This window comes from Chenopodium album, chromosome 2 (genome assembly GCF_948465745.1).
Source record: "Chenopodium album chromosome 2, dcCheAlbu1.1, whole genome shotgun sequence".
In the NCBI taxonomy this organism is placed as follows: domain Eukaryota; kingdom Viridiplantae; phylum Streptophyta; class Magnoliopsida; order Caryophyllales; family Amaranthaceae; genus Chenopodium; species Chenopodium album.
Genome location: NC_137835.1, coordinates 85,015,108 through 85,042,315, shown reverse-complemented (window position 1 = coordinate 85,042,315; position 27,208 = coordinate 85,015,108). Strand labels below are relative to the sequence as shown.

Genomic DNA, 27,208 nt, shown 5'->3' with positions numbered 1-27,208 from the left:
CCACCGGTCCAGGCCATATAATCTTCCAAAACACTTCATGGTAAGTCTCTATCACTAACTTAATTAACCCAACCAAATAGCTCGTCCACTAGATTATAATTTGTTGCGTGAGAAATCTAAAGTTGTATGAACTGATGATGATCAGAAAGAAAAGCACATCTGACTTGCTCTTATCTTCAATAGGCCACAATAACAATATCCAAATATGAAATACCCTCGACTCTATTTATGAGGGGGTCCTACAGAATATATTGGCCCCAACCTCCAATAGCTAACTTAACAATTTTTTGTTTTGGGCATGCACATATAATATCAACCCATAACTTCATGGCCTTCTTCTTTAATTTGTTTGTTTTTTGGCAACTTAAAGGTATGTACACCACTATTTCATCACTCCACAATTGGCTATAATTCAAGTTTTGTAGAGTAATTGCCATGATGTTTGGAGTCGATAATAAGAAATCGAAATATTTCATACTCTCTTATACGGTAATCTATTATTGGATGTCTCTATCATGATAATGATCTGTGAGGTATTATGACAATGGAGAGGGACGGGGTAGCTAGGGAACTCCAAATCTCATGATTGAGAGATGGATACCCACTATGTATGTACTTTATAATTATATTATGTCGTATGTATTTAAAGATTATGCGTTCATTTGTCGTTCTGATTTACTAAATATGAACTTTGGGAGTAAGCAAAGCGAATAAATCCGGTAAAAATAAAAATGACAACATTATTATTATGAAAGTAAGGATTTTAATTGGTTTAGGAAGTTAACAACTGAAATCATTGAAAAAAAACCAGTTTTGGTAAAAAGTCATATAATTGCTCACACCAACTGCTTGTTACAGCTACTTTTTTCTCACCACTCAAATAATTCACTTGCTCTTTTTTTCTTCTTTTTTTTCCATATATTTCCCCACCTCTTGGCTGTCAAATAATTAATTCTTTACTTCAAATATATTAGTACCATTTATCCAAACATCTAACCAACAACACTTTTAAAAGAAAATCCATATCATATCACCCAATATATTTCCTCTCACATCACATCATCCTACTAATATCATCATATCCAATACTCTAATTTCTAGCCACCCTTTAAATTAATAAATAAATAATAAAATAATAATAATAATAAAATATATAAAATATACAAGTAGCTTCACACTATATATACACACAAGCACACACTTTCATAATCCACTCACAAACTAACCTTAAAGCCAAACACACAAAAAATATCACATCCTTCCATTTTAAACTTCCCTTCCCAAAATGGAAGGCACTCTTATTTTCTTCTATCTCCTTCTAGGAAGTGTTTTTATTTTAAACGGGGAGGCCCGGGCCCCGTTCGCTTGTAACCCCAAGCGTGCAGGGTTCCGAGCCTTCCCGTTTTGTCAAACTAGATTGCCCGTGTCCGAACGTGTTCGGGACCTCATTGGGCGGTTGACATTGCAAGAGAAGGTAAAGCTATTGGTGGACAATGCCGCCTCGGTCCCTAGGCTCGGAATTCAGGACTACGAGTGGTGGTCCGAGGCGTTACACGGGGTGTCTAATGTAGGACCAGGGACTAAATTTGGAGGGAAATTTCCTGGAGCAACTAGCTTTCCTCAAGTTATTACAACTGCTGCCTCTTTCAATGCTTCTTTGTGGGAAGAAATTGGACGGGTGAGATTTTTTCCTTTGCACAATATAATTTCTAATGTCATACAATTACTAGTACTATATCCGTTTCACATTATTTGTAATTATTTAACATAAAGTAATAATATAAAACGGAGGTAGTATATGGAGTATATTTTATTTATTTATTTATTTTCTTGCCATCTTTTGGTTACTTTAATAATTTATATGTTACATGATCTATTTAACAAGGTTGAAAACTTGCATTGTGTTGTATGAGTATTCTTTTACTCGTGTAGCGCAAAGTTAGACGACCTTATTAAATACGAGTACATATATATGATTAATACGAAATATAAAGTACTATTTGTATATGAATTTTTTTTTTTTTTTTTTTTGGTAAGATAAGAAAAAGAAAAGAATTAGGACCCCCTCCTCACCTCATGAGGGGCGAATTGATATTTTTTTTAGTTGTCTATGTTAGATCAACAAATAATTTATTTTGTACGTATTTCATAATTAGTCACGTTTATATTTTACAATTATGGGTCGTTAAAAATCAAACGTGACTATCAGTTCTTAGAATAAAACTCAAGTCACTCCTTATCTTATCACCTATCTTATTTTAAGAATATTATATTACGATAATATATATTCTCGAAGATGATGAGTTACATACCTTTCTTTATTAATTTTCTTTTTAAGGGTGCTATAAAGGTTACACAATCCCAAAACATACAAAAATGAACGATAAGTCGATAAGAGAAGCATTTTTCTTTTGTTTTAGGTAATGGAGTGAGGAAAATTTCAGAAGTACAACTTTAGCTTATGTCATTTTATGGTAGAAAAGTATCTTATAAAATATAAAGTGATAAAAAGGTGTTTATCAGTTTGGCTTTGGCAGGCAACTCGTATACAATAATTAAGCTTGCAAAATATAGAATTTTAAAAGATGTTACACTAATGTACTTGGCATATTTTTTGGTAGATAAGATTGACTATAATAATGCAACTTGTGTTATGTGTTAGATACTATTGCCTACTCATTTTCAAATTTCAATGAAGTAGGTAACAAACATGCATGCACATGTTGGTTTAACGAATGTGAAAGGTAAATTATTAGAGGTTAATAAGTTGCTTAATATTTCTTGTTTTATCAAAGTTTATAATTTTCTCCCTTTAGATGACCAACTAAATTTGAAAAATTAATACTCTGTATATAATGCGTATGATGTAAGTAATGTTAATTGTTGTTCATGATGGACTTTAGTGTAGAGTAGATTTAATTTCTAAGATTTGGTATGTATAGTGTTTATATCTATGAAAAAAAATATATAGGTTGCAAGTCATGTAACTACGGTCACTTGTCAATAATATAGTGTCTTAAAAGTTTATACTTTTCAGAGTATTTTAAATGTCGCCATAATAACTTTAGCTTTTAATATTTGTTATTGATTAAAAGTTTGGTGGCAATATACTATAGATCTATCCACTCATTTAAGAGCATCTATATAATATTAACGTTAATGAATTTACTATAAATTACTCAATAACAAACATAACACATTGAAAGAAGATAGCAAATTAAAAATTACACATTGAGAACTTTGACATTGCATGATAATTATTGGTATAAGTTGTATCTTTTAAAGAAGTATACCTTGCTTCCCTCGGACAATATCCTAAGCAAAAGCAAATGGTAATTAAAGTTCAGGGCTAATCTATTAATGTCACTTTCTGTATACTTAATTAATGTCACCAAGTTTTACTTCATATTTATTTTGTAACCTCAAAAGAATCTGTAATTGAAGCTTTAAAGATTAAATATAACGTACCAATTCAACTTGTTAGGAATTAAATTTAGGTGAGTACTACAACTAGCTACTAGCTAGTATTATGCAAATTCAATGGACCTTATGATATAAAGACCTTTGCAAATTGCATTGGACATCATTTATTTAACGAAGAAATTGAAGTATCATACAAAGTGGGCTCCATTTGATTTGTTGAAGATTGAAAGTAAATTACCAGGAATTTTCAAAAATAAGACCGCAGTCACGTCCAGATTGTATAATTTATGTGTAGTGTCAGCATGTCTCGTGCTTTAACATATTAAAAATCTGTTGTCATGTACTCATGTTACACCCTTAAAAAGTTGTGTCGAACATGATTATAAACCTTATTAACAATAATAATACGAGTAATAAAATTGTTTATGCTAGATTTTTAGATATTCATGAATTTATATATTAATTGAAATAATGGTTGGTTGAAAATGAAGGTGGTGTCAGATGAAGCAAGAGCAATGTACAACGGAGGGATGGGAGGACTGACTTATTGGAGTCCAAATGTTAATATATTGAGGGACCCACGTTGGGGCCGTGGACAGGAGACTCCCGGTGAAGACCCTGTTGTTGCCGGTAAATACGCTGCAAGTTATGTCAGAGGTTTACAGGGTACTGACGGTGACCGGTTAAAAGTTGCTGCATCTTGTAAACACTACACTGCTTATGACCTTGATAATTGGAGTGGTGTTGATCGCTTCCATTTCAATGCTCAGGTATTTTTATTTAATGTCATACCAAGTAATTAGATATTTGATCTTATAATATGTGGTAATTATGTTAATCCTAAGGATTAAACTAATCATTAATCATATCACACGTACAATGTGAGTAATTAATATGACAATTACAACTAGTGCAACATGTTACAATTTATATGTACGCGTAGATATATTAACACAAAAGATACGTGTAAAGTATATTCTAGCACGGATTTCCCTGATCAGGTCAATAATTGATCGGGTTTAGCACGTGTTAATAGCTTAGCCCCATATATACATTTACGGGTACTTGATTGACAAACTATTAACTTTTAATTTTTTTTTTCATTGTAAACGACTATGCCGCTTTAGAAACACAAGGTGGGATATTTGATCAAGAAGATAAAGTACATTTTAAAAAGTAATTTGATATAGAAAACAATGTTTTATTTGTTGAAATTGCGTGCAAATTTGACAACCTTGGAAATAGTTGAAATGAAACTAAGCATTAGATTTGGAATGTACTAATACTTCACGAGATTTACCTCTGACATACTGATCTATAAACTCTTAAAACAATAACCCACATTATAAAATATTAATAATATTTGGTATTTTGTACTACGTATTAAGTTAATCATAGTATGATTATATTATTAATGAAAGAATATTTTATCCTTAAAAATAGTGACATAACCAACATAATATATCTCTGGTTAGCATTATGTAACAAGTTGTGCAAGTTGGCCGACATATATAGATAATTGGATAGAGTGGGCCGTGCCAACTTGTTTATAAAAGGAGGCGTGTAGTCAAAGATCATACTTGTATATTGCATTCGAGAATTTAAGAGGATCTCTTTTTTTTTTTTTCAATGGTTTTGATATGATTAATTAAATGCCTCCTACAAATGAGATTCTTATAAATGTTCACAAATCACAATGATAATAATTCGGTATAACTCTGTAAAAATGGACCTTTAATTCATAAAATAGATATAAGCGATTTATCTTTAACAAAAATATGTTACAAAACTATCGATTTTATAATGAAGATTAAATATCAACAAGTGAGAAAGAAAAAAACTACGTATATTCGTCATATAACCATAAATTTTATGTAGTTGCTCACGTTACACATGCTCAAAAACTACCCTAATGAGTAATATGTTATTTTTCACTAATATGATACATTAATACGTCTCATGTTAGTTTCACGCTGAGTGAAGTTCGAAATGATTTATATCCTTAATTTTTTATAAATGAGAGATGTAAAGTTTAATTTGTACGTAATTTGTGTGATTTAGATTATTTTTATGTGTGAAAATGATATTATAAAATTACTAAAAATGGAATTGTAAAAACTTATTTTTCTTGTGTGTTACTACTCCTAAGTCCTAATATGTAATGATGGTTGGACAGGTTACAAAACAAGACATGGTGGATACATATGATGTGTCTTTCAGAGAATGTGTGATGGAAGGCAAAGTTGCGAGTGTCATGTGCTCTTACAATCAAGTCAATGGCATCCCTACTTGTGCTGACCCTAAACTCCTTCGTAACACTATTAGAGGAGATTGGCGTCTTAATGGGTACATTTTTTCACCCTCCATTCCAAAATAATTGTTAATATTACCGCGTACTTGTTTTGTAATAATAATACATTTTAGTGTGAATTTAGCTGCCGGTTGCCAGGTTATACATTTACAATACGCTATAAATGTGACAATTAATTCCAAACGAATATAATTAAGAAATCAGTAAGTTTGTTAAAGTAGCCACAACGCTTACAATATTACTAAATTTACCTAGAAATGGACTACTACTACTTATTGCACATTTTTATCCATAATTCATTGAAAAATGACAAAATTGATTTGTTTTCTGGTGCATAAACAGATACATAGTTTCAGATTGTGACTCGGTTGGAGTTTTCTATAGTAACCAACATTATACATCAACACCTGAAGAAGCTGCTGCTGATGCTATCAAAGCAGGTTAATCAATTTCCTTTTCCAACTTTATACTATAAGATTTTATTTCTATTTATATTCATTTTTTTACTTGTAATAAGATTTAATGACATTTTTTTATATTGTTACAAATAAATGTTACAGGTTTAGATTTGGACTGTGGGCCGTTCCTTGGGCTCCACACAGAAAATGCCATAAAGAAGGGCCTACTGACTGAACTAGATGTAAACAACGCCTTAACAAATACATTGACAGTCCAAATGAGGTTGGGAATGTTTGATGGCCCACCATCAGCCCAACCATATGGCCACCTTGGTCCAGCAGATGTATGTTCTCCAGCCCATCAAGAGTTGGCCCTCGAAGCCGCCCGACAAGGCATGGTTCTTCTTAAGAACCACGGCCCAACCCTTCCGTTGTCCCATATCCGTCATCGTACAGTCGCTGTTATTGGGCCCAATTCCGATGTCACGGTGACCATGATTGGCAACTACGCCGGTAAGTTTAGGTCTAACTTATATTCGTGGTCATTTAACTTCATCTAGCACGAGCTAGGATTTTGGCTTTTTTTTTTTTAGGTTAGCATATTATTCTAAACAATTTGAATTCGACACAAAATCAAATACAATATGGACTTGTTTATTCGAATTGACAGCTTTAATCACGTCATTACTCCAAATTGCTTATTTGTTTGTTTGACTTGATCTAGGTATTGCATGTGGGTACACAACCCCACTTCAAGGAATAGGGAGGTATGCCAAGACCATTCACCAACAAGGCTGTGCAAATGTGGGCTGCAATGATGACAAACAATTTGGGCCTGCAATCACAGCAGCAACGCAAGCGGATGCAACGGTTCTCATCATGGGGCTTGACCAGTCTATCGAGGCAGAGTTCAGGGACAGAGGTGGGCTACTCTTACCAGGCCGACAACAGGAGCTCATCTCCAAGGTGGCTGCAGCCTCAAAAGGACCCGTAGTTTTGGTTTTGATGAGCGGTGGGCCTGTGGATATTTCATTCGCGAAGAATGATCCACGAATATCAGCCATAGTGTGGGCTGGATACCCAGGCCAAGCTGGTGGACAAGCCATAGCAGATGTCCTCTTTGGCACAACTAATCCAGGTAACAACAAGACTATAATGTATACCCATTTTATGAATCTTAATTTTCATTTCTATATGTAATGTTAATGATTATATATTTCCTTGTAATAGGTGGTAAATTGCCAATGACATGGTACCCTCAAGAATATCTCAACAATCTCCCTATGACCAACATGGCAATGCGCTCAGGACCAGGTTACCCTGGCCGAACCTACCGGTTCTACCAAGGGCCCGTGGTATATCCATTCGGATATGGACTAAGTTACACCCACTTCGTCCACACAATAGCTGATGCCCCCTTGGAGGTTGTAGTACCTTTGGATGGCCACCGGAGGTCCAATGCCAGCAACGCCGGTAAGGCCATCCGTGTGACCCATGCAAGGTGCAACCAATTGTCCTTGTCTGTACACGTGGATGTAAAGAACCATGGATCCAAGGATGGAGCACATACCCTTCTTGTATTCTCGAGGCCACCAGCAGGGCAGTGGGCTCCACGCAAGCAACTCGTTGCATTCGAGAAGGTCCACGTACCTGCTGGATCCCAGCAGAGGGTCAGTGTCCACATCCATGTATGCAAGTTTTTGAGTGTGGTGGATAGATCAGGAATTAGACGAATTCCCTTGGGTGATCACAAAATTCACATTGGTGATGCTAGGCATTCTGTCTCACTCAAACCAGAAACTTTGGGAGTCATCAAATCCTAGTTTACATCATTCTTTTTTAGCTTATGATATGGAGCTTATGATATGGAGCCTCATGCTCAGAAACAGTATTGGCAACCTGCTCGAAGAGCAGGACAGGATCGCGTTAGCAAACTGTGCAAGAGGATGTAGAGTTGCAGTAAATTGGCAAAAGTCATCAATTATGACTATATAGGTCTATTCTTGGCTTCATGCAGCAAAAAGCTTGCTGTAATATATTTATTGAAGCCTCTATTTACATGATTACAACTAGAATATATTGATTTGGAATTCAATTCAAGAGCAGTACAAGTGTACAATGCAGTCATAATATTGTGTGTGATTACATCATAAATATTACTAGCCTTGTATTAGATCGATTATTAGTGATCTATTTGGAAAGATTCACATATATATATATTATTGATTTCAAGTAGTAAATCTTCCATTACTCGATTGTGTCAATCATGTTTGCCTGCATCTGTATGTCCAAATATGCAATTGAAATTCAGAAAGCGCGAAGATAGAACTAAGATTTCACCTAAAGCACAACTATTATGGTTCGACATATACAAAATATTTCATGTTACTATACTAACAAAGCATTCATGCAAGTGTACAAAACACAAAATACATAATCCTACCATCTAAATATAGATGCAGACGGTCAAATTAAGCCAAAATGATACTAGTACAGGCTATAGGGCTTAACAATGCTACATGCTACACTATGTTTTAAGATCGAGTTGTCAAGCACTCAAGCAGCAGCCTTGATCTGTGATTTCTTAGCAATATGAACATGCAGCACATAATTTATTGCATCAGTAAGCTCGAAAACACATACATCTCCTACCTCCAAACCAGCCCCTCGCGCAAAGATTATCCACCCTGAACCAAAAGTACATCTAGATTGACTTCTTATACATTTAACTGTCACTTGTTTTCCACCATATGCCACAAGCTTTATAAACTTTGATTGCATCACATTGCATTTGAGATGATCATCACAAAAAGACACAGGAACATTCTGCAAGAAAAAACGATGCATAAATTGGAATGTAATGTCGGAAAACCTTTACCAAGGAACACTCAGATCACACCTCAGCGATATACAAGAAAAAAAAAAAACTTACCAAGTACAGTCCATTATGCAGAGCATACTTTTTAATATCAGTAACAAAGTAAGGTTTATCAGGCAAGGGAATTCCAGCAGCAGCTACCGCGTTCATTACCCCTTCTATATTCCCCAAGTTGTAACTGTAAATATACCCTGCAATAAGAATAGCTTTGATATCTTTACTATGCAGAAACCTGTTAAAATCAGTAACTTTTCTAGTAAATTATATACCAAATGGACTGCATTCTGTTGCATCATTTGTCTCATCATCACTATCCAGTTCAATTATTTCTTCTGAATGCAATATTTCGCGACTGTCCTGAGCATCATCATCGATTTGTTCAGGACAAGGTTCATATTGTAATTTTATAACATTATTCCGTGCAACTGCATTGCATTGATAGGATATCTCACAAGCAGATCGATCAAAAATATGCACGCAGAAGTTTGAGTTCCCGTCATATTTGAACAGCAAAAAGGATGCATAGCCTATGGAGTAACACTCCACAAAATCCTGCCAACCATCATGAAACCATAAGTTGTCACCCTCTTCGACTACTGCAACTTTCCGGGTTTCACCTGTAGGCACTCTAAGGATAACAACATCAGAGAGTTCTTCGCCGAATGCCCTTGCAAACTTCTCCGGAATCATCTGTGACATAACCAAAAAACTTACAGCCTGTTTGTTTTTGTTTATGCAAATATCATGAAGTTGCATTTATATATCATTACATAACATAATTATACAATTATAATCGATGTCAATAGTCCTACAAAACCCGAGTAAACCATGAAAATGCAAATTAAATATCGAATTAATAATTTACTTCCTAATAAACACAAATATTTGTCCATGCTATACTGCTAGGTGCTTAAATTATATATAGCATGACAATATGAACACTCTTAGAATTTGTTCGTGCGTGTTGATAGTATAATTTGAAATAGTAACGTTTGTGTAACAACTAATTCTACATCAATGTAATACTCCGTGTAGTTAATCCAATAAATCAAAAGAACAACTTTTTTTTTTTTTTGAAGAAATTAAAGAACACGACTTTAATTATCATAAAATCATAATTAGCACATTAAATTAGCAATGGAAAAATACGTACCAACTTGTTAGATTGTAAATGAGGAAAGAGAATCAGCTTGAAAAAGCAGGAAGGTTTTATGTCATGATGAATTATCTTCTCTTCTTCTTGGTTGCACTCCATGGTTGAGTAGTCACGGTCAACCTCACTGTAAATTTAGCGCGCTTTTTGTTAATTTCAACCACATTTATTATTGTGATGAATTGACAGTATGAATTTTGATTAGACCTCACACTTTTTTTTTTTTTTTTTTTTTTTTTCTTTGAGGACATTAACCTCACAGTTGGCAATCTCTCAGAGTTTATTTTGACTTAACTCTATTTTATTTTATTTTTTTTAAAATGGAGGAAATAAAGTAATTGTATCTTGGAACTCTCGAATCTCGATGTGGCATTAAATATTGGAGTTTCAATTTTATACCCAAACTAAAAATTTAGGATTAAAAAAAAATGTATAAAGATGTAAAGTATATAGACCTTCAAATGATACAACTCATACAAGTACAAGATATATGAGAAATTGAGAATCAATCTATGGGATGTAAGAGTGCAAGACTATGTAAGTACCATAAACCATAATTACTTTAAAAAAAAAAAAAAAAAAATGCCATTTGGTTGACGAATAAAATGGAAAGTTGAAATTTTTGACAGTTGAAAATCTTTTGTGGTGATTTTCCACGAAATGAAGTTCCACTATGGTTAATCGAACACTTTTTAAAATTTCCTAGAAAATTCAATTACACGAGAAACTGATATCTTCAATTATTGCATAACAACTCACGTATTAATTGTGAAATTAATGTTAATTTTACTCTATTATTTCACTTTTAGTTCTTCTATCTAACATCCTAGAGCGCTTGTTAGCTTTTACAAGGGAAATTAAAAACATTTAAGTGACAAAATATTACCAACACACAAACCTACACAGCATACACCACTCAATATTAACATGATATCAGAGTCCGTTTGGTTGGACCTTTTGGAATGGAGCTAAGAGTCCATTCTATCTACATAGTGTATTAATATTAGTATATTACAGAAGTTGGAGCAAGAGTAACACAATTTGCACTATGCCATCAAAATGTATCTTCAGAAACCCTGCAGATATTTTCCTTAACAACTCGAACTCTCAGAACATGCTTCTTTGCATCTGTTAGCTCGAAAACACAGACATCTCCAACTTCTAAACCAATCTGTCGCGCAAAGTTAATCCACCCTCGACTTAAAATGTACTTTGTTCTGTCTCTAAAACACTCAACATTCCATTGCCTTCCATCATATGCCTCAAGCTTAACAGATTTCTTCTGGTATATCTCACATCTGAGGTGCCCTTGACCGAAGGCCTTAGGAATATTCTGCACGAATAAGAAATCGTGTTTTAAACAATCTTACCAAGTACACTCCACAACTATTACAAGCATAATAAACCTGAATTTGCATAAAACTTACCAAGAACATTCCTTTACTCAAAACATAGTCCTTTATAGCAGCAACAAAGAAAGGATTTTTTGGCAAGGGAATTCCAGCAGCAATAACAACATTGATTAGCCCTTCATACCTCTTCAACCACAAAGGATACCCTGCATATTCGACTAAATCAACTTATCTAACCTCGATTTAAGACTTAAGAGAACGATAAATTAAGCTAAACACACATGTTATCCAACATATCCACTTACCAAATGGAAAACATTCTCTAGTATCATCCATCACTTTATCATCAACAACACATTCATCGTCTTCACTACTTAGTCCTGTTATTACCTCTACATCAGATGCTTTCGAGCTATTAAAGGAAGATGTGTGCATATTTTCGTGTTTCTTATCATCACTATAATCAACTCCTTCATTACATGGATAGGAAATCTCAAAACCAGTTAAGTCAAATATATTAACTTTGAAATTAGAATTCCCTTGATATTCAAACAACATCAAGTAAGAAGGGCCTATTGAGAAGTACTCCACAAAGTCCTCCCAACCATCTCGAAACCATAGATCATTGTCCTCTTCGACTAACTCCACTTTTCGGGTTTCACCTGTTGGCACTGTAAGAATGACAGGACTAGAGAGTTCATTGCGCCGTGTATTAGCAAATTTCTTCGGAATCCTCTGTTAGTACATGTATATATATGAATTGAAGTTGATGAGATAATAAACTGTTTGAAGTTAAACACTTTTAAGATTGTCACCAACTCAAGGAAGACATTATTGGTAACAAATTAATCCAATTCAATTAGCAAAAAACAATGGAGTATGTATAAACAATTAAACACTCTTGAGATTATTACCAACTTAACGAGGATGCCCCAGTTTCTCATGGTGAGAAACACAAGGCATTTTCGTAAAAAAATCAACAACTTTATTCAACTAGAGCCCACAATGAAAAAATTGTTGATTTATTCACGAAAATGAAAAAAACAAATTTCGTTTCTCATCACTAGAAACAGGAAATTTCCCCAACTTAACTACTTAAGGAACACATTGGTAGCAATCAACTAGCAAATCAACCCAATGCAATTAGCATACTTTTAGAAGTGTATAATTGTGTTATCTTAATATTATTGCAGGCATTATAGTATTATACTACTTCCGCTTCTTATTTTCTATCATCGTAATATTTTGACTTTTATGTTTGTCAATATTTAATTTAACCATTAACATATGAAATTAATTATGAGTAAAAACTGCAAATTAACATTGAATAGTTGTAGTATCTCACAAATATAATCAACCCCTTGACAATATATAATCAAAGAATTGAACATAATGGAAATTATGAAATAAAATTAGAAGACAGCAAGACTTAAATATGAATAAATTATACCAATTAGAATGAATTACTGAAAAAACAGGAAAGAAAAGAAAGGTTACCAGCTTGATGGACTGTTGAGGAGGAGAAAGCATCAATTTATAGAAATGAGTTGGGTGCCTTTTTTTGGTCTTCAATTCTTGTTCTTCAATTTTTTTGGGCTTCATTATTGGAGGATCTAGTGAAAGATCTTTATTTGCAGGAATGATTTTACACTATTTCTACTATGTTAGTTGTAGTACAAACTACAAAGCACATTAATATTATAACGTGTAATTTATTACAGAGTACACTCAAATAGTCAAATGCATGTAATACCTCGGTTTCAAAATAAATTAGTGTATGACTTCAACGTTACACCGGATTTGCTATTTTAATAAAACTTTATGGTTATATTTTCTCCGTTATATTAATATTGTAATAATGGATTTTTTACACTATTCATCACTCTTGTTTGACTATATAATATGATTTATACATTAAGCAAAATATAGTCACGTGAGATTTTGTTGGATTTGTCTCATAAAATACTTTAATAATATCAATTTTTTTTTTTAATTTTTACTCTTGCATTATTATAGATGTTTAGCATATAAAATGTGCTTTGGGATGCGCAATTTCATTCGTGTTGCAATATTAATAGAAAGGAGTAAGTACTACCTCCGTTTCATATTATTTGCAACGATTTGTCATAAGAAGAAAAATGTCTAATCGTAGCAAATAATATGAGACGCCTATTTGATAGTCATTTGTTATTCTATTTTTGGTGCCTAAAATGTTAGTAAGTATAGATAGATGTTTCCATCAAACTAGGCTTATTCCAACGCAAAACTTCAACGACAACTATCTTTAACTACAGAGTATCATTATGTATATACTAGTATAATTTTTTTTTTTTTTTTTTTCTGTTTTATAATAATATTCACACTTACGTAAATCGATACAAATATTTTCACCTGCATATCACTTTTCCTTGTAGTTTATTGTTCCTCCCTCCCACTTATCTCAATTTCACACTTACGTACTGACGTACATTAATTCTTTATTGTTTCTAACTTGCTGCCCCTAAGTTGAACATAATAATTTATGGATTGGAGTTAGTATATGCATTCAAACTCAACTAAGTTTGCATAATAAGAAGAAATCTACGGTCAAGATTTTCTCACTTTATGATCTAGTGGTACACACAACACAAACATCTATGCATCTTAAACCTTTAAATTAGAAGACTTCATGTCCATTCATTTGAAGAACAAGATAAAACACTACACTTGATTTATCTGCTGCTTCATGACTATGATATCCTTCCATGTACCTCACCATCTTACCATTCATTCCTCAACATTATCTCAACAATCCAATCAATCAACAAAAATCTCCATTATTTCATCATCTTCTTCTCCTTTAGTTGAACAACCAACAAGTAATAGTAGTAGAAGATTGCTGCTATCTACTTGTATCATAACATCAATTATATCCCCTGTTACTTTCTTCTCATTTTCTGCTGCTTCATTTTCATCAACTCCTAATAATTCAAGTGATGCAATTGGTAAATTCTATGAGATTTCGAATTCCGGTGGTGTTAAGGCATTAGACCTTCGTGTAGGTAGCGGTTCCACCCCTGTCGATGGTGACCAGGTTCGACTTAGGCTCTATTCTCTTCGCCTTAAATTTTCCAAACTTACCTCAAATTTTTTTTTTTTTTTTGTTTCCGAACATATTGATTAATTAATATTTTTTTTCTATTGTTACATAATACTGTACAAGTATTGGTTACACATTTACACTAGAAAGAGTTAATAAAATTATAAATTGTTTAACTCAGAAAGTGACCTGTTATTTTGAAACGGCATGACATGTAGAAGTATCGCTTCTAGTGTAATGGCGATCATATATATTCGTATACCTTTTCATTTAATCCTATATTATGGCATGTGAATTGACTAATGAAATTTGGCATGGGATTAAAAATAAGTAGGTAGCAATACATTATTATGGAAGATTAGCAGCAAAGCAAGGGTGGCGTTTTGATTCAACATATGATCACAAAGATCCAACTGGTGAACCAATTCCTTTCATCTTCATTCTTGGCTCCAACAATGTAATTTTGCATTACATTTAATATACTACCTCCGTTACAGGTTATGTGTAACGATTAGACATTTTTCCTCTTTGCTTTATGTCAAATTGTTGCACATAACCTGTAACGGAGATAGTAATTTTCAATACATTAGAAAAGCATGTTATTAGTAAGTTTTAAACTAAGTTAAAGAAATTAAATGGCATTATATGTAACATGTTACTATTTATAATGTACATACGTTGTATATCATAGGTAATTTCAGGGATTGAAGCAGCAGTAAGATCAATGAAAGTTGGTGGCATTAGAAGAGTAATAATTCCTCCATCTCAAGGATATCAGAACACAACTCAAGAGCCTTTACCACCCAATGTATGTACACAATACACTATATTTTATTGTGTACGTGATTGTAACTTATGTGCTAGTGTATTGATGATCGATGATTTTCGTTTCTTTGGACTAGTTCTTCGACAGACAACGATTATTCACTACAATCTTCAACCCTACACGTCTTGCCAATGGAGAAGGATCGACATTAGGAACTCTTATATTCGATGTTGAGCTTGTTAATGTCAAGCATTAGTCGTAAAAACAAGTTCTTATCTTAAATTGTAATTATTACCGGTACTCCATCCGTAGACAAACTTTTTTATGATCCAATGTTGTATAGCTGTATAGTGAGACGTGATTGATTGATTGATTTTTCACAAGTTGATATGTAGATATCTTATGTACTTTTACTCACCCGAACTAGAAGAAGATTAGGAATATAACTTATGAAATAATATACCCCGCAAATGTTTCATATTGTGAATTGTGATTAACAACTTGACTATGCTTGCTAAATTGTAGATTTATTCATAATTGGCATGTACAATTTACACTTTTTGCGTGCCAAATTGAAATTAGAATATCAAGATCATATAGAATTTGGAACTTGAGCCTTCTTTGAAATTGTACACAATCTTGTAAGCAGGGGCGGATCTACGTTGGTGCAAGGTGAGTCACGTGACTCAGCAGTGTAAAAAAAAAAAAAACGAAGTATTAAGTTAAATTTAAAAAAGAAAAAAAAAAAAAAAAGACACATGATGGCGTGAATCCGTGAAGCAGTAAACTGACATTCTCTCTCCTCCCTTCTCACTCCTTCCTCCTTTCTCTCTCCTTCCTTCTCTCTCCTTCTCCCTTCACACGTTTGTGACTTTGTGCCCTTAGTCCTCTCCTCAACACTAGGACATGAGAATTGAGATGCCTACGAATCTATGAAATTCTTCATCACCTACCTTTTTTTTTTTTTTAATTCATTTTTTCTCTTCAAAGTTAACGGTTTTTTTTTTTGTCAATCTCGACCATGAAAATTCCAGATCTGGAATTTTCATGGTCGAATTTGACCATGTAAACCCAAAAAAGGTGAAATATTTCAAGGTATGTTGATTTTTTGGGGTTGATTTGGTTTTAGGGTGGTTTAATTTTGATTTTGTTGTTTAATTTCGGTTTATTTTGGTTGATTTCGTTGATTGATGTTTAATTTTTGTGGGTTTTTGGTGTGATTTTTGTGGGTTTGCATATGTAGTATTTTTTTTTACGTTTTTTCATGTTTTTTTGTATTTAGATCTGAAATTTTTATGTTTAATTTTTCGAAATTTTAGTGATTTTGGTTGGTGGTTAACGGTGGCTGGTGCCTGGTGCCTGGTGGTGGTAGGTGGTGGCTCAAGGTTGTTAGAGGTGAAAAGGGAGGTGGTCGGGGCAGGAGTAAGGTTTTTGGTGGTGGCAGGGGAAGGGGGTTAATATGGCCGTATGGGCTATGGTCGTATGGAGTAGGGGGTTAGTATGGTTTTTGGTATGTTTGACCATCGGTTTACGGCTCATTTCTTGTAGTGTGTTAGGCTACATCGGTGGCATTGGATTAATAATTAAGGGTGACTCACAAGTTCAGAAATCCTAGATCCGCCACTGCTTGTAAGATCAAATTTCTCTATACAAACCATTAATGCAATTAGTTGGTCAATTCAACCAATAGGTCCAATACAATTACGATAAACCCACTAAGGATTTGTGTTAGCGTTGTTATGTTATCCTGTAAGGCTTTAAGTGTCCTCCCTTACAACCACACTTGCTCTTTCTATCTTTTTCATCAACGACCCCACTTACAACCCCATATGCATAATGTATTTTTTTTTATTTTAATTTTTATGTATTTTTTTTTAAAGAGCCAAAAGAATGGGGGGTGAGAATATCTCATGAAACAAGGGGGAAAGCTCTAACCACTTCTTAGGAAATTGAATATTACGGAGTACTCTATGAAGCAACTACAAACAGGAGGAGTAAGTAGTCAAATACAGTAAAAACAAAATAAATAAATAAATAAATAAATAAAACCATCAACCCAAAAAAAAGGAAAGAATAATCTATACTAATCTATTAAAAGGCGTTAATAAAAACGTCCATGTGCTACGTAGATTCTTTTATAATATGCCACGTGTCGCTTCACAAATAATTCGTGATGCCACATCACCTACCCAATATAATGTTAAGGGAATTTGAACCCCCAACCACATATAACAAAGGTGGCTTATAAACCATCTTATCCCATTATCAAGCATGCTATAAATATTAAAATAAAATGTACATAAGTGTAAACCACATGATTTAATTATTAAAAAAAAAACATTCAATAATATAGATTTCATATTTCAAAATCCTTTGAAAAAATGCCCCAATTGCATGATTATAAAAGTAGCAACTCGGGACAACGCCCGGGCTACTCACTAGTAAAATTTTAAAAAGGGTACAGAATGAAAGTCATTTTGCCACCATAGTAGCAGCAGAAGAATCCTTAGCATTCTCTGCTTACTCTCTGTCTCTCTCTCCTAGGTTTCTATCTTCAATTCGAAGTTAGTTATTCAAATTTACCTTGAAATTTGGTATGCAATTTAGCATTTCTATTGAATTAATTCATTGACTTTTTATTTAAAAATTATTCTGATCATATTTGTTTATGTTCTGATTCTGTTGAGTTTGGATTGTTTATGATTTTTGATTTATGGTTTTGGGTTTAAATTGCGATTTGCGTTTGATTATACTATTGAAGGGGCATTATTCTACTTCCTTTTCTTATTTTCAACCCTCATAATATTTTGACTTTTATGTTTGTCAATATTTAATTTAACCATTAACATATTAACATAATTATGAGTAAAAACTGCAAATTAACATTATATAGTTGTAGTATCTCACAAATATAATATTAAATCGGTGCAAATTGTGATCTGGTAAATTAACCGTTTTAAGGCAACACTACTAGAAAACTGCTGAATACCGACGGAAAAATTCCGTCGGAAACACCTCAAAATCCGTCGGAAAACACCTTTCCGACGGAATTCCGTTGGAAGTGGTTGTCGGAAAAGGGTTTGTAGTAAATAGGGTCTTTTCCGTCGGAAACATTGTTCCGATGGAATTTCCGACGGAATTCTTTCGTCAGAAGGGATTTTCCGGCACCGGCAAATCCGTCGGAAATCTCCGACGGGCGCAATTCCGTCAGAGATTTTCGAGGGAAATTCCGTCAGAAAAATTCATTTATGAAATTAAAAAAAAAAATACGCCGCGCCACCACCGGCACGGCGTATCACCACCTCCAATCGCATTTCACCCACCACAAACCTAACCCAGCGGCCACCACACACCCACCGTAAACCCTAAACACACCTAAACGGCTAAACCCACCTAAGCCCAAACAACCCCCACACAAACCTAACCCAGTGCCCAGCGCCACCCACCACACACCATCAACCCACCAAACCCAGATCTAAACCCGAACTGTGCCCCACCTAAACCTAGATCTAAACCCACCAACCATGGTCTACCTAAACCCGACCCACCCACCACAGTCCACCTAAACCACCCACCACCGCCCACCTAAACCACCCATCGCGGCACCAAAACAGCCTCAACGAAATCCAAAAAACCATCTCCAGCTACCACACGCATGCACATAAGCCACACCCACCACCACCATCGAAATCCAAAAAAAAAAAAAAAAAAAAAAAAAAAAAAACAGAAACAAAATCGAAAATTTAAAATATAAAACATACCTTAAATTGAAATATGCTTTGAATTTCACCATGGAAACGGTTTAACAAGGCCAAATCGGCCATTTAAAGTCTAAATCTAGGCTTTAAATGGACGAATTTGGCCTCAAAACCTTTAATTTGCTTTATTCACCATGAGAAGAGAGAGAAAGGGCGAAACCCTTGACCGATTTTGGTGTGATTGTGGTGGTGTTGTTGGTGATTGTGGTGGTGTTGTTGGTGATTGTAGTGTTGTTGGTGATTGTCGAAAAGGGGGAAAGAAGAGGAAAGAGAGAGATGAAGAAAGAGAAGAGGAGCAGAAATAAAAGAGAGAGAAGGAGAAGGAGAAGAAGAGAGAAGAGCGGCTGGAGAAGAAGGAGAAGAGGAGAGAGAAGGAGAATGAATAAAATGGAGGCGGAGGCAGCTAGGGTTTTAAAAAAATGTTCTTTTTTTTAAATATATTCCGACGGAAAAATCCGTCGGAAATTTCCGACGGACTTTAAATCCGTCGGAAATGGAAAATTACGACGGAAAATTCCGTCGGAAAACACATATATTCCGACGGATTTAATTTCCGACGGATTTCCGACGGAATTGTGAAATCCGTCGGAAAATTTCGACGAAACTAAAATCCGTCGGAATATATGTGTTTTCCGACGGATTTTAGTGTCCGTCGGAACCATTCCGTCGCTATTTGCCTGTTTTCTAGTAGTGCAAATTGGATGGTTCCACCCACCAAATTGGACTTCCAGAGGGTATTTGGGACCATGCTAAACATCTCGGCAATTTTTATTTCCAGACGAAGAAAGGTCAAAAAATTCCAAAATTGAAGGCTATTATCCACGCTTTTTGAGTAATTTCGGAGGTTACGGGGCCTAGTGGCGAAAAGACTTGAGGCCTTAGGGGATGCATCTCAGGATCATATAATGCCGTTTGTAACCATAAATGACCATTATATGTTGTCATAAATGTCCGTGGTAGGCTTGAATTCACGAAATCGGTGCAAGTTGTGAACAGATAAATTGACCGTTTGAAGGCAAATTGGATGGTTCCACCCACTTAATTGGACTCCCGGAGGGTATTACAGACCATAGTAAACTTTTCGGCAATTTTTATTTCCGTACAAAAAAAAAGGTCAAAAAATTCCAAAATTGAAGGCTAAAATCCACGCTTTTTGAGGAATTTCAGAGGTTACAGGGCCCGGTGGCGAAAATTTTTGAGGCCTTAGGGGATACATCTTAGTGTTATATAATGTTGTTTGGAACCATATATGACCATTATAAGTTGTCATAAATGTCTGTGGTAGACTTGAGTTCACGAAATCGATGCAAGTTGTGAACAGGTAAATTGATCGTTTTAAGGACAATTGGATGGTTCCAACCCACCTAATTGGACTCCCGGAGGATATTCGGGACCATGGTAAACATCTCGCAATATTTTTTTCCGGGCGAAAAAAAGGTCAAAAAATTCCAAAATTGAAGGCTATTATCCACGCTTTTTGAGAAAAATCGGAGGTCACGACGCCTAGTAGCGAAAAGCCTTGAGGCCCTATGGAATACATCTCAAGGTCATATAATGCCATTTGAAACCATATATGTCCACTATATGCTATCATAAATGTCCGTGGTAGGCTTGAGTTCACGAAATCGGTAAAAAGTTGTGAACGGGTAAATTGACCATTTTAAGGAAAATTGGATGGTTCCACCCAACTAATTGTACTCACAGAGGATATTAGGGATCATGATTAAATTCTCAACCATTTTTATTTCCGGACGAAAAACGGTTAAAAATTCCAAGTTTGAAGGCAATGCCTTTTCGGGAATTTCAGAGGTTACGAGGCCCGAAGGGGAAAAGTCTTGAGGCCCTAGGTTATATATTTAAGGGTCATATAATGTCGTTTGGAACCATATATGACCATTATATGTTGTCATAAATGTCCGTGGTAGGTTAAAGTTCACGAAATCGGTGCAAGTTGTGAACTTGTAAATTGATCGTTTTAAGGCAAATTGGATGGTTCCACCCACCTAATTGGACACCTGGAGGGTATTTGGGACCATGCTAAACATCTCGACAATATTTATTTTCGGGCGAAAAAAGGTCAAAAAATTCCAAAATTGAAGGCTATTATTAACGCTTTTTGAGGAATTTCGGAGGTCACAGGCCCGGTGGAGAAAATTCTTGAGGCCCTAGGGGATAAATATCAAGGTCATATAATGCATTTTGGAACCTTATATGACCATTAAATGTTGTCGTAAATGTCCGTGGTAGATTTGAGTTCACAAAAACGATTCAAGTTATGAATTGGTAAATTGACAGTTTTAAGGCAAATTGGATGGTTCCACCTACCTAATTGGACTTCTGGAGGGTATTTAATATTATGCAAAAAATCTCGGCAATTTTTATTTTCGGGCGAAAAAAGGTCAAAAAATTCCAAAATTGAAGGCTATTATTCATGCTTTTTGAGAAATTTCGGAGGTCACAGGCCCCGTGGAGAAATGTCTTGAGGCCCTAGGGGATACATCTCAAGGTCATATAATGCCATTTGGAACCATATATGACCATTAAATGTTGTCGTAAATGTCCGTGGTAGGTTTGAGTTCGCGAAAACCGTGCAAGCTATGAATGGTAAATTAACGATTTTAAGGCAAATTGGATGGTTCCACCTACCTAATTGGACTTTCTGAGGGTATTTGGGACCATGTTAAAAATCCTGGCAATTTTTATTTCCGGGCGAAAATAGGTCAAAAAATTTTAAAATTGAAGGCTATTATCCACGTTTTTTGAGGAATTTCGAAGGTCACGGGACCTGTGGAAAAAAGTTGTTAGGCCCTAGGGAATGCATCTCAGGGTCATATAATGCCGTTTGGAACCATATATGACCATTATATGTTGCAATAAATGTCCGTGGTAGGCTTGAGTTCACGAAATCGGTGCAAGTTATGAACTGGTAAATTGACCGTTTTAAGGCAAAATGGATAGATCCATCCACCTAATTGTAATTCCGGGGGATATTAGGGACCATGGTAAAATTCTCGGCCATTTTTATTTTCGAACGAAAAAAGTTCAAAAAAATTCCAAAATTGAAGGTTATTATCCATGCCTTTTGAGAAATTTCGTAGGTTACACCCCGGTGGCGAAAATTTTTTAGGCCCTAGGGGATACATCTCAGGGTCATATAATGCCGTTTGGAACCATATATGACCATTATATGTTTTCATAAATGTCCGTGGTAGGTTTGAGTTCACGAAATCGATTAAAAGTTGTGAACGAGTAAATTGACCGGTTTAAGGCAAATTGGATCATTCCACCCACCTAATTTTACTCACGGAGGATATTAGGGACCATGGTAAAATTCACGGGCATTTTTATTTGAAAACGAAAAAAGGTCAAAAATTTCCAAAATTGAAGGCTATTATCCACGCCTTTTGAGGAAATTCGGAGGTTATGTGGCCCGGTGGGGAAAAATCTTGAGGCCCTAGGGGATACATATAATGGTCATATAATTCCCTTTGGAACCATATATGACTAATATATGTTGTTATAAATGTTTGTGGTAGGCTTCAGTTCACGAAATCGGTGCAAGTTAAGAACGGATAAATCGACCGTTTTAAGGCAAATTGGACGGTTCCACTCACCTAATTGTACTCCCGTAGGGTATTAGGGACCATGGTAAACTTCTCAGCTACTTATATCTCCGGGAGAAAAAAGGTCAAAAATTCCAAACTTGAAGGGTATAATTCAAGCTTTTTGAGGAATTTCGAAGGTTACGAGGCTTGATGGCGAAAAGTCTTGAGGCCCTAGGAGATACATCTCAGGGTCATATAATGTCGTTAGGAATGAACTATATATGACCATTATATATGTTTTCAAAAATGTTAGTGGTTGGCTTGAGTTCACGAAATCGGTAAAACTTGTGAACGAGTAATTTGACCATTTAAGGCAAATTAGATAGTTCCACCAACCTAATTGAACTCCCGGAGGTGATAGAGGACCATGGTAAACATTTCGGCAATTTATATTTCTTAATAAAAAAAAAGGCAAAAAATTCAAAAAGTTAAGGTTATTATCAACGCCTTTTAAAGAATTTAAGAGGTTACGGAGCCCGGTGACAAAAAGTCTTGAGGCCCTAATGGATACATCTCAGGATCATATAATGTCGTTTGGAACCATATATATATGACCATTATATGTTGTCATAAATGTCCTTGGTAGGCTTGAGTTCACGAAATCGGTGCAATTATTGAACTTGTAAATTGACCGTTTTAAGGCAAATTGGATGGTTCCACCCACCTAATTGGACTCCCGGAGGATATTGGAACCATGCTAAATATCTCGGCAATTTTTATTTTCGGGCGAAAAATGGTTAAAAAAAATTCCACAATTGAATGCTATTATTCACGCTTTTTGAGAAATTTCGGAGGTCACAGGGGCCTGGTGGCGAAAAGGTTTGAGGCCCTAGGGGATACATCTCAAGGTCATATAATGCCGTTTGGAACCATATATGACCATTATATGTTGTCATAAATGTCCGTGGTAGGCTTGAGTTCACAAAATTGGTTAAAAGTTGTGAACGGGTAAATTGACCGTTTTAAGGCAAATTGGATCGTTCCACACACCTAATTGTACTCTCGGAGGATATTAGGGACAATGGTAAAATTCTCGGCCATTTTTATATCCAAACGAAAAAAAGGTAAAAAATTTCCAAAATTGAATGCTATTATCCATGCCTTTTGAGGAAATTCAAAGGTTATGAGTTTCAGTAGCGAAAAGTCTTGGGGCCCTAGGGGATTCATATAATGCCCTTTGGAACCATATATGACTAATATATGTTTTCATAAATGTTTGTGGTAGGTTTTAGTTCACGAAATCGGTGCAAGTTGAGAACGGATAAATTGACCGTGTTAAGGCAAATTGGATAAATTGACCATTTTAAGGAATTTCAGAGGCCCTAGGGGATACATGTCAAGGTCATATAATACAGTTTTGAACCATATATGACCATTATATGTTGTCATAAATGTCCGTGGTATTCTTGAGTTCACGAAATTGGTGCAAGTTGTAAACTTGTAAATTGACTGTTTTAAGTCAAATTGGATAGTTCCACCCACCTAATTGTACTCCCGGAAGGTATTTAGATCCATGCTAAACATCTCGACAAATTTTATTTCCAGGTGAAAAAAGGTCAAAAAATTCCAAAATTGAATGCTATTATTCACGCTTTTTAAGGAATTTCGGAGGTTACTGGGCCCGGTAGCGAAAATTCTTGAGGCCCTAGGGGATACATCTCAAGGTCATATAATGTCATTCGGAACCATATACAATTATATGTTGTAGTAAATGTCCGTGGTAGGTTTGAGTTCACGAAATCGGTGCAAGTTATGATCTGGTAAATTGACCGTTTTAAGGAAAATTGGATGGTTCCGCCTACCTAATTTGAATTTCGGAGGGTATTTGGGACCATGCTAAACATCTCGGCAATTTTTATTTCCGGGCGAAAAAATGTCAAAAAATTCTAAAGTTGAAGGCTATTGAGGAATTTCAGATGTTACGGAGCCTGGAGACAAAAAGTCTTGAGGCCCTAGGAGATACATCTCAAGGTCATATAATGCCGTTTGGAACCATATATGACCATTATATGTTGTCATAAATCTCCGTGGTAGGCTTGAGTTCACGAAATTGGTGCAAGTTGTGAACTTGTAAATTGACCGTTTTAAGGCAAATTGGATGGTTCAACCCACCAATTTGACTCCCGGAAGATATTTGGAATCATGCTAAACATCTCGGCAACTTTTATTTCCGGGCGAAAAAATGCCAAAAAATTCCAAAATTGAAGTCTAATATTCACGCTTTTAGAGGAATTTCAGAGGTCACAGGGCCCGGTGGCGAAAAGTCTTGAGGCCCTAGGGCATACATCTCAAGGTCATATAAAGTCGTTTGGAACAATATATGACCATTAAATGTTGTCGTAAATATTCGTGGTAGGTTTGAGTTCACGAAAAACGTTCAAGTTATGAACTGGTAAACTGGCCGTTTTGAGGCAAATTGGATGGTTCCACCTACGTAATTTGTCTTCCGGAGGGTATTTGGGACCATGCTAAACATCTCGGCAATTTTTATTTTTGGGCGAAAAAAGGTCAAAAAATTCCAAAATTTAAGGCTAATCCATGCTTTTTGAGGTATTTCGGAGGTCACGGGACCCGGTGGCAAAAAGTCTTGAGGCCCTATGGAATACATCCCAGGGTCATATAATGCCGTTTGGAACCATATATGTCCATGGTATGTTGTCATAAATGTCTATGGTAGGCTTGAGTTCATGAAATAGGTAAAAGTTGTGAACGGGTAAATTGACCGCTTTAAAGCAAATTGGATGGTTCCACTCACCTAATTGTACTCCTGGAGGATATTAGGGACCGTGGTAAAATTCTCGGCCATTTTTATTTCCGGACGAAAAAAGGTCAAAAAATTCCAAAATTAAAGACTATTATCCACGTCTTTTTAGGAATTTTGGAGGCTACGGATACCATTGGCGAAAAGTCTTGAGGCCCTCGGGGATACATCTAAGGGTCATATAATGCCGTTTGGAACCTTATATAACCAATATATGTGTCATAAATGTCCGTGGTAGGTTAAAGTTCATGAAATCGGTGCAATTTGTGAACTTGTATATTGACCGTTTTAAGGCAAATTGGATGGTTCCAACCACCTAATTGGACTCCCAGAGGGTATTTGGGACCATGCTTAACATCTCGACAATTTTTTTTTCGGACGAAAAAAGGTCATAAAATTCCAAAATTGAAGGCTATTATTCACGTTTTTTGAGGAATTTCGGAGGTCACAGGCCTGCTAGCGAAAAGTATTAAGGCCCTAGGGGATACATCTCAATGTCATATAATGCCGTTTAGAACCATATATGACCATTATTAAATGTTGTCGTAAATGTCCGTGGTAGATTTGTGTTCACGAAAACGGTTCAAGTTATGAATTGGTAAATTGACCGTTTTAAGGCAAATTGGATGGTTCCACCTACCTAATTGGACTTCTGGAGGGTATTTTATACCATGCTAAACATCTCCACATTTTTTATTTTCTGGCGAAAAAAGGTCAAAAAATTCCAAAATTGAAGGCTATTATTCATGCTTTTTGAGGAATTTCGGAGGTCACAGGCCCAATGGCGAAATGTCTTGAGGCCATAGGGGATACATCTCAAGGTCATATAATGCCGTTTGGAACCATATATGACCATTAAATGTTGTCGTAAATGTCCGTGGTAGGTTTGAGTTCATATAATGACCATATATGACCATTAAATGTCCGTCGTAAATGTCGTAAATGTTGTCGTAAATTGATCGTTGTAGGGAAAATTGGATGGTTCCTCCTACCTATTTGGATTTCCGGAGGGTATTTGGGACCATGCTGAACATCTCGCAAATTTTTATTCCTGGGGAAAAAAAAGGTCAAAAAATTCCAAAATTGAAGGCTATTATCCACGCTTTTTGAGAAATTTCAGAGGTCACGGGGCCCGGTGGCGAAAAGTCTTGAGGCCCTATAGAATACATATCATGCTCATATAATGCCGTTTGAAACCATATATGTCTAGGTTATGTTGTCATAAATTTCTGTGGTAGGCTTAACTTTACGAAATAGGTAAAAGTTGTGAACGGGTAAATTGACCGTTTTAAAGCAAATTGGATAGTTCCACCCACCTTATTGTACTCCCGGAGGATATTAAGGACCATGGTAAAATTCTCGGCCATTTTTATTTCCGAACGAAAAAAGGTCAAAAAATTCCAAAATTGAAGGTTATTATCCACGCTTTTTGAGGAATTTCAGAGGTTATCGGGCTCGGTGGCGAAAAGACTTGAGGCCCTAGGGGATAAATCTCAGTATCATATAATGTCGTTTGTAACCATATATGACCATTATATGTTTTCATAAATGTCCGTGGTAGGCTTGAGTTCACGAAATCAGTGCAAGTTGTGAATAGATAAATTGATCGTTTTAAGGAAAATTTGATGGTTCACCCACTTAATTGGACTCCCGGGGGGTATTAGAGATCATGGTAAACATCTTGGCAATTTTTTTTAGTGCAAAAAAAAGTCTAAAAATTCCAA

The 27,208-nt window shown here is 35.4% G+C and overlaps 4 protein-coding genes across 5 annotated transcripts; 2 read left to right on the top strand and 2 right to left on the bottom strand.

The window, feature by feature from the left end:
- Positions 1 to 1,227: 1,227 nt before the first annotated feature.
- LOC145604816 (putative beta-D-xylosidase 2) lies at positions 1,228 to 8,382 on the top strand. The gene is made up of 7 exons (XM_081660787.1): positions 1,228 to 1,678; positions 3,915 to 4,193; positions 5,600 to 5,769; positions 6,077 to 6,174; positions 6,295 to 6,645; positions 6,857 to 7,270; positions 7,363 to 8,382. The coding sequence occupies exons 1-7, from the start codon at positions 1,286 to 1,288 to the stop codon at positions 7,953 to 7,955; spliced, it is 2,298 nt and encodes a 765-aa protein (XP_081516913.1). The 5' UTR covers positions 1,228 to 1,285; the 3' UTR covers positions 7,956 to 8,382.
- A 134-nt stretch (positions 8,383 to 8,516) lies between these two features.
- Positions 8,517 to 10,318, bottom strand: LOC145604824 (B3 domain-containing transcription factor VRN1-like). The gene is made up of 4 exons (XM_081660795.1): positions 10,164 to 10,318; positions 9,280 to 9,700; positions 9,065 to 9,201; positions 8,517 to 8,958 (listed from the first exon to the last, which is right to left on the bottom strand). The coding sequence occupies exons 1-4, from the start codon at positions 10,263 to 10,265 to the stop codon at positions 8,689 to 8,691; spliced, it is 930 nt and encodes a 309-aa protein (XP_081516921.1). The 5' UTR covers positions 10,266 to 10,318; the 3' UTR covers positions 8,517 to 8,688.
- Positions 10,319 to 11,091: 773 nt separating this feature from the next.
- On the bottom strand, positions 11,092 to 13,225 carry LOC145591580 (B3 domain-containing transcription factor VRN1-like). 2 transcript variants are annotated; one of them, XM_081648082.1, is made up of 4 exons: positions 13,013 to 13,225; positions 11,821 to 12,250; positions 11,591 to 11,733; positions 11,092 to 11,496 (listed from the first exon to the last, which is right to left on the bottom strand). In XM_081648082.1, the coding sequence occupies exons 1-4, from the start codon at positions 13,115 to 13,117 to the stop codon at positions 11,218 to 11,220; spliced, it is 957 nt and encodes a 318-aa protein (XP_081504208.1). In that variant the 5' UTR covers positions 13,118 to 13,225; the 3' UTR covers positions 11,092 to 11,217. The 2 variants fall into 2 exon arrangements, with proteins under 2 accessions (XP_081504208.1, XP_081504218.1); XM_081648092.1 differs by having other exon boundaries at positions 11,591 to 11,721; positions 13,013 to 13,224.
- Positions 13,226 to 14,182: 957 nt separating this feature from the next.
- LOC145604810 (peptidyl-prolyl cis-trans isomerase FKBP17-1, chloroplastic-like) lies at positions 14,183 to 15,748 on the top strand. Its single transcript, XM_081660773.1, has 4 exons — positions 14,183 to 14,588; positions 14,929 to 15,051; positions 15,286 to 15,402; positions 15,497 to 15,748. The coding sequence occupies exons 1-4, from the start codon at positions 14,241 to 14,243 to the stop codon at positions 15,614 to 15,616; spliced, it is 708 nt and encodes a 235-aa protein (XP_081516899.1). The 5' UTR covers positions 14,183 to 14,240; the 3' UTR covers positions 15,617 to 15,748.
- The last annotated feature ends 11,460 nt before the right edge of the window (positions 15,749 to 27,208 follow it).

Excerpts from the sequence above, each read along its gene's own strand:
- LOC145604816 (XM_081660787.1), top strand. The coding sequence starts at position 1,286 with ATGGAAGGCACTCTTATTTTCTTCTATCTCCTTCTAGGAAGTGTTTTT. Across the intron at positions 1,679-3,914 it reads TGTGGGAAGAAATTGGACGG|GTGGTGTCAGATGAAGCAAG; the intron begins GTGAGATTTTTT and ends TTGAAAATGAAG. Across the intron at positions 4,194-5,599 it reads GCTTCCATTTCAATGCTCAG|GTTACAAAACAAGACATGGT; the intron begins GTATTTTTATTT and ends ATGGTTGGACAG.
- LOC145604824 (XM_081660795.1), bottom strand. The coding sequence starts at position 10,265 with ATGGAGTGCAACCAAGAAGAAGAGAAGATAATTCATCATGACATAAAA. Across the intron at positions 9,701-10,163 it reads ATTTACAATCTAACAAGTTG|ATGATTCCGGAGAAGTTTGC; the intron begins GTACGTATTTTT and ends GTTATGTCACAG. Across the intron at positions 8,959-9,064 it reads TGCATAATGGACTGTACTTG|AATGTTCCTGTGTCTTTTTG; the intron begins GTAAGTTTTTTT and ends TTTTTCTTGCAG.
- LOC145591580 (XM_081648082.1), bottom strand. The coding sequence starts at position 13,117 with ATGAAGCCCAAAAAAATTGAAGAACAAGAATTGAAGACCAAAAAAAGG. Across the intron at positions 12,251-13,012 it reads CTCAACAGTCCATCAAGCTG|AGGATTCCGAAGAAATTTGC; the intron begins GTAACCTTTCTT and ends ATGTACTAACAG. Across the intron at positions 11,734-11,820 it reads TAGAGAATGTTTTCCATTTG|TCGAATATGCAGGGTATCCT; the intron begins GTAAGTGGATAT and ends AAGTTGATTTAG.
- LOC145604810 (XM_081660773.1), top strand. The coding sequence starts at position 14,241 with ATGACTATGATATCCTTCCATGTACCTCACCATCTTACCATTCATTCC. Across the intron at positions 14,589-14,928 it reads CCCCTGTCGATGGTGACCAG|GTAGCAATACATTATTATGG; the intron begins GTTCGACTTAGG and ends AAAAATAAGTAG. Across the intron at positions 15,403-15,496 it reads AAGAGCCTTTACCACCCAAT|TTCTTCGACAGACAACGATT; the intron begins GTATGTACACAA and ends TCTTTGGACTAG.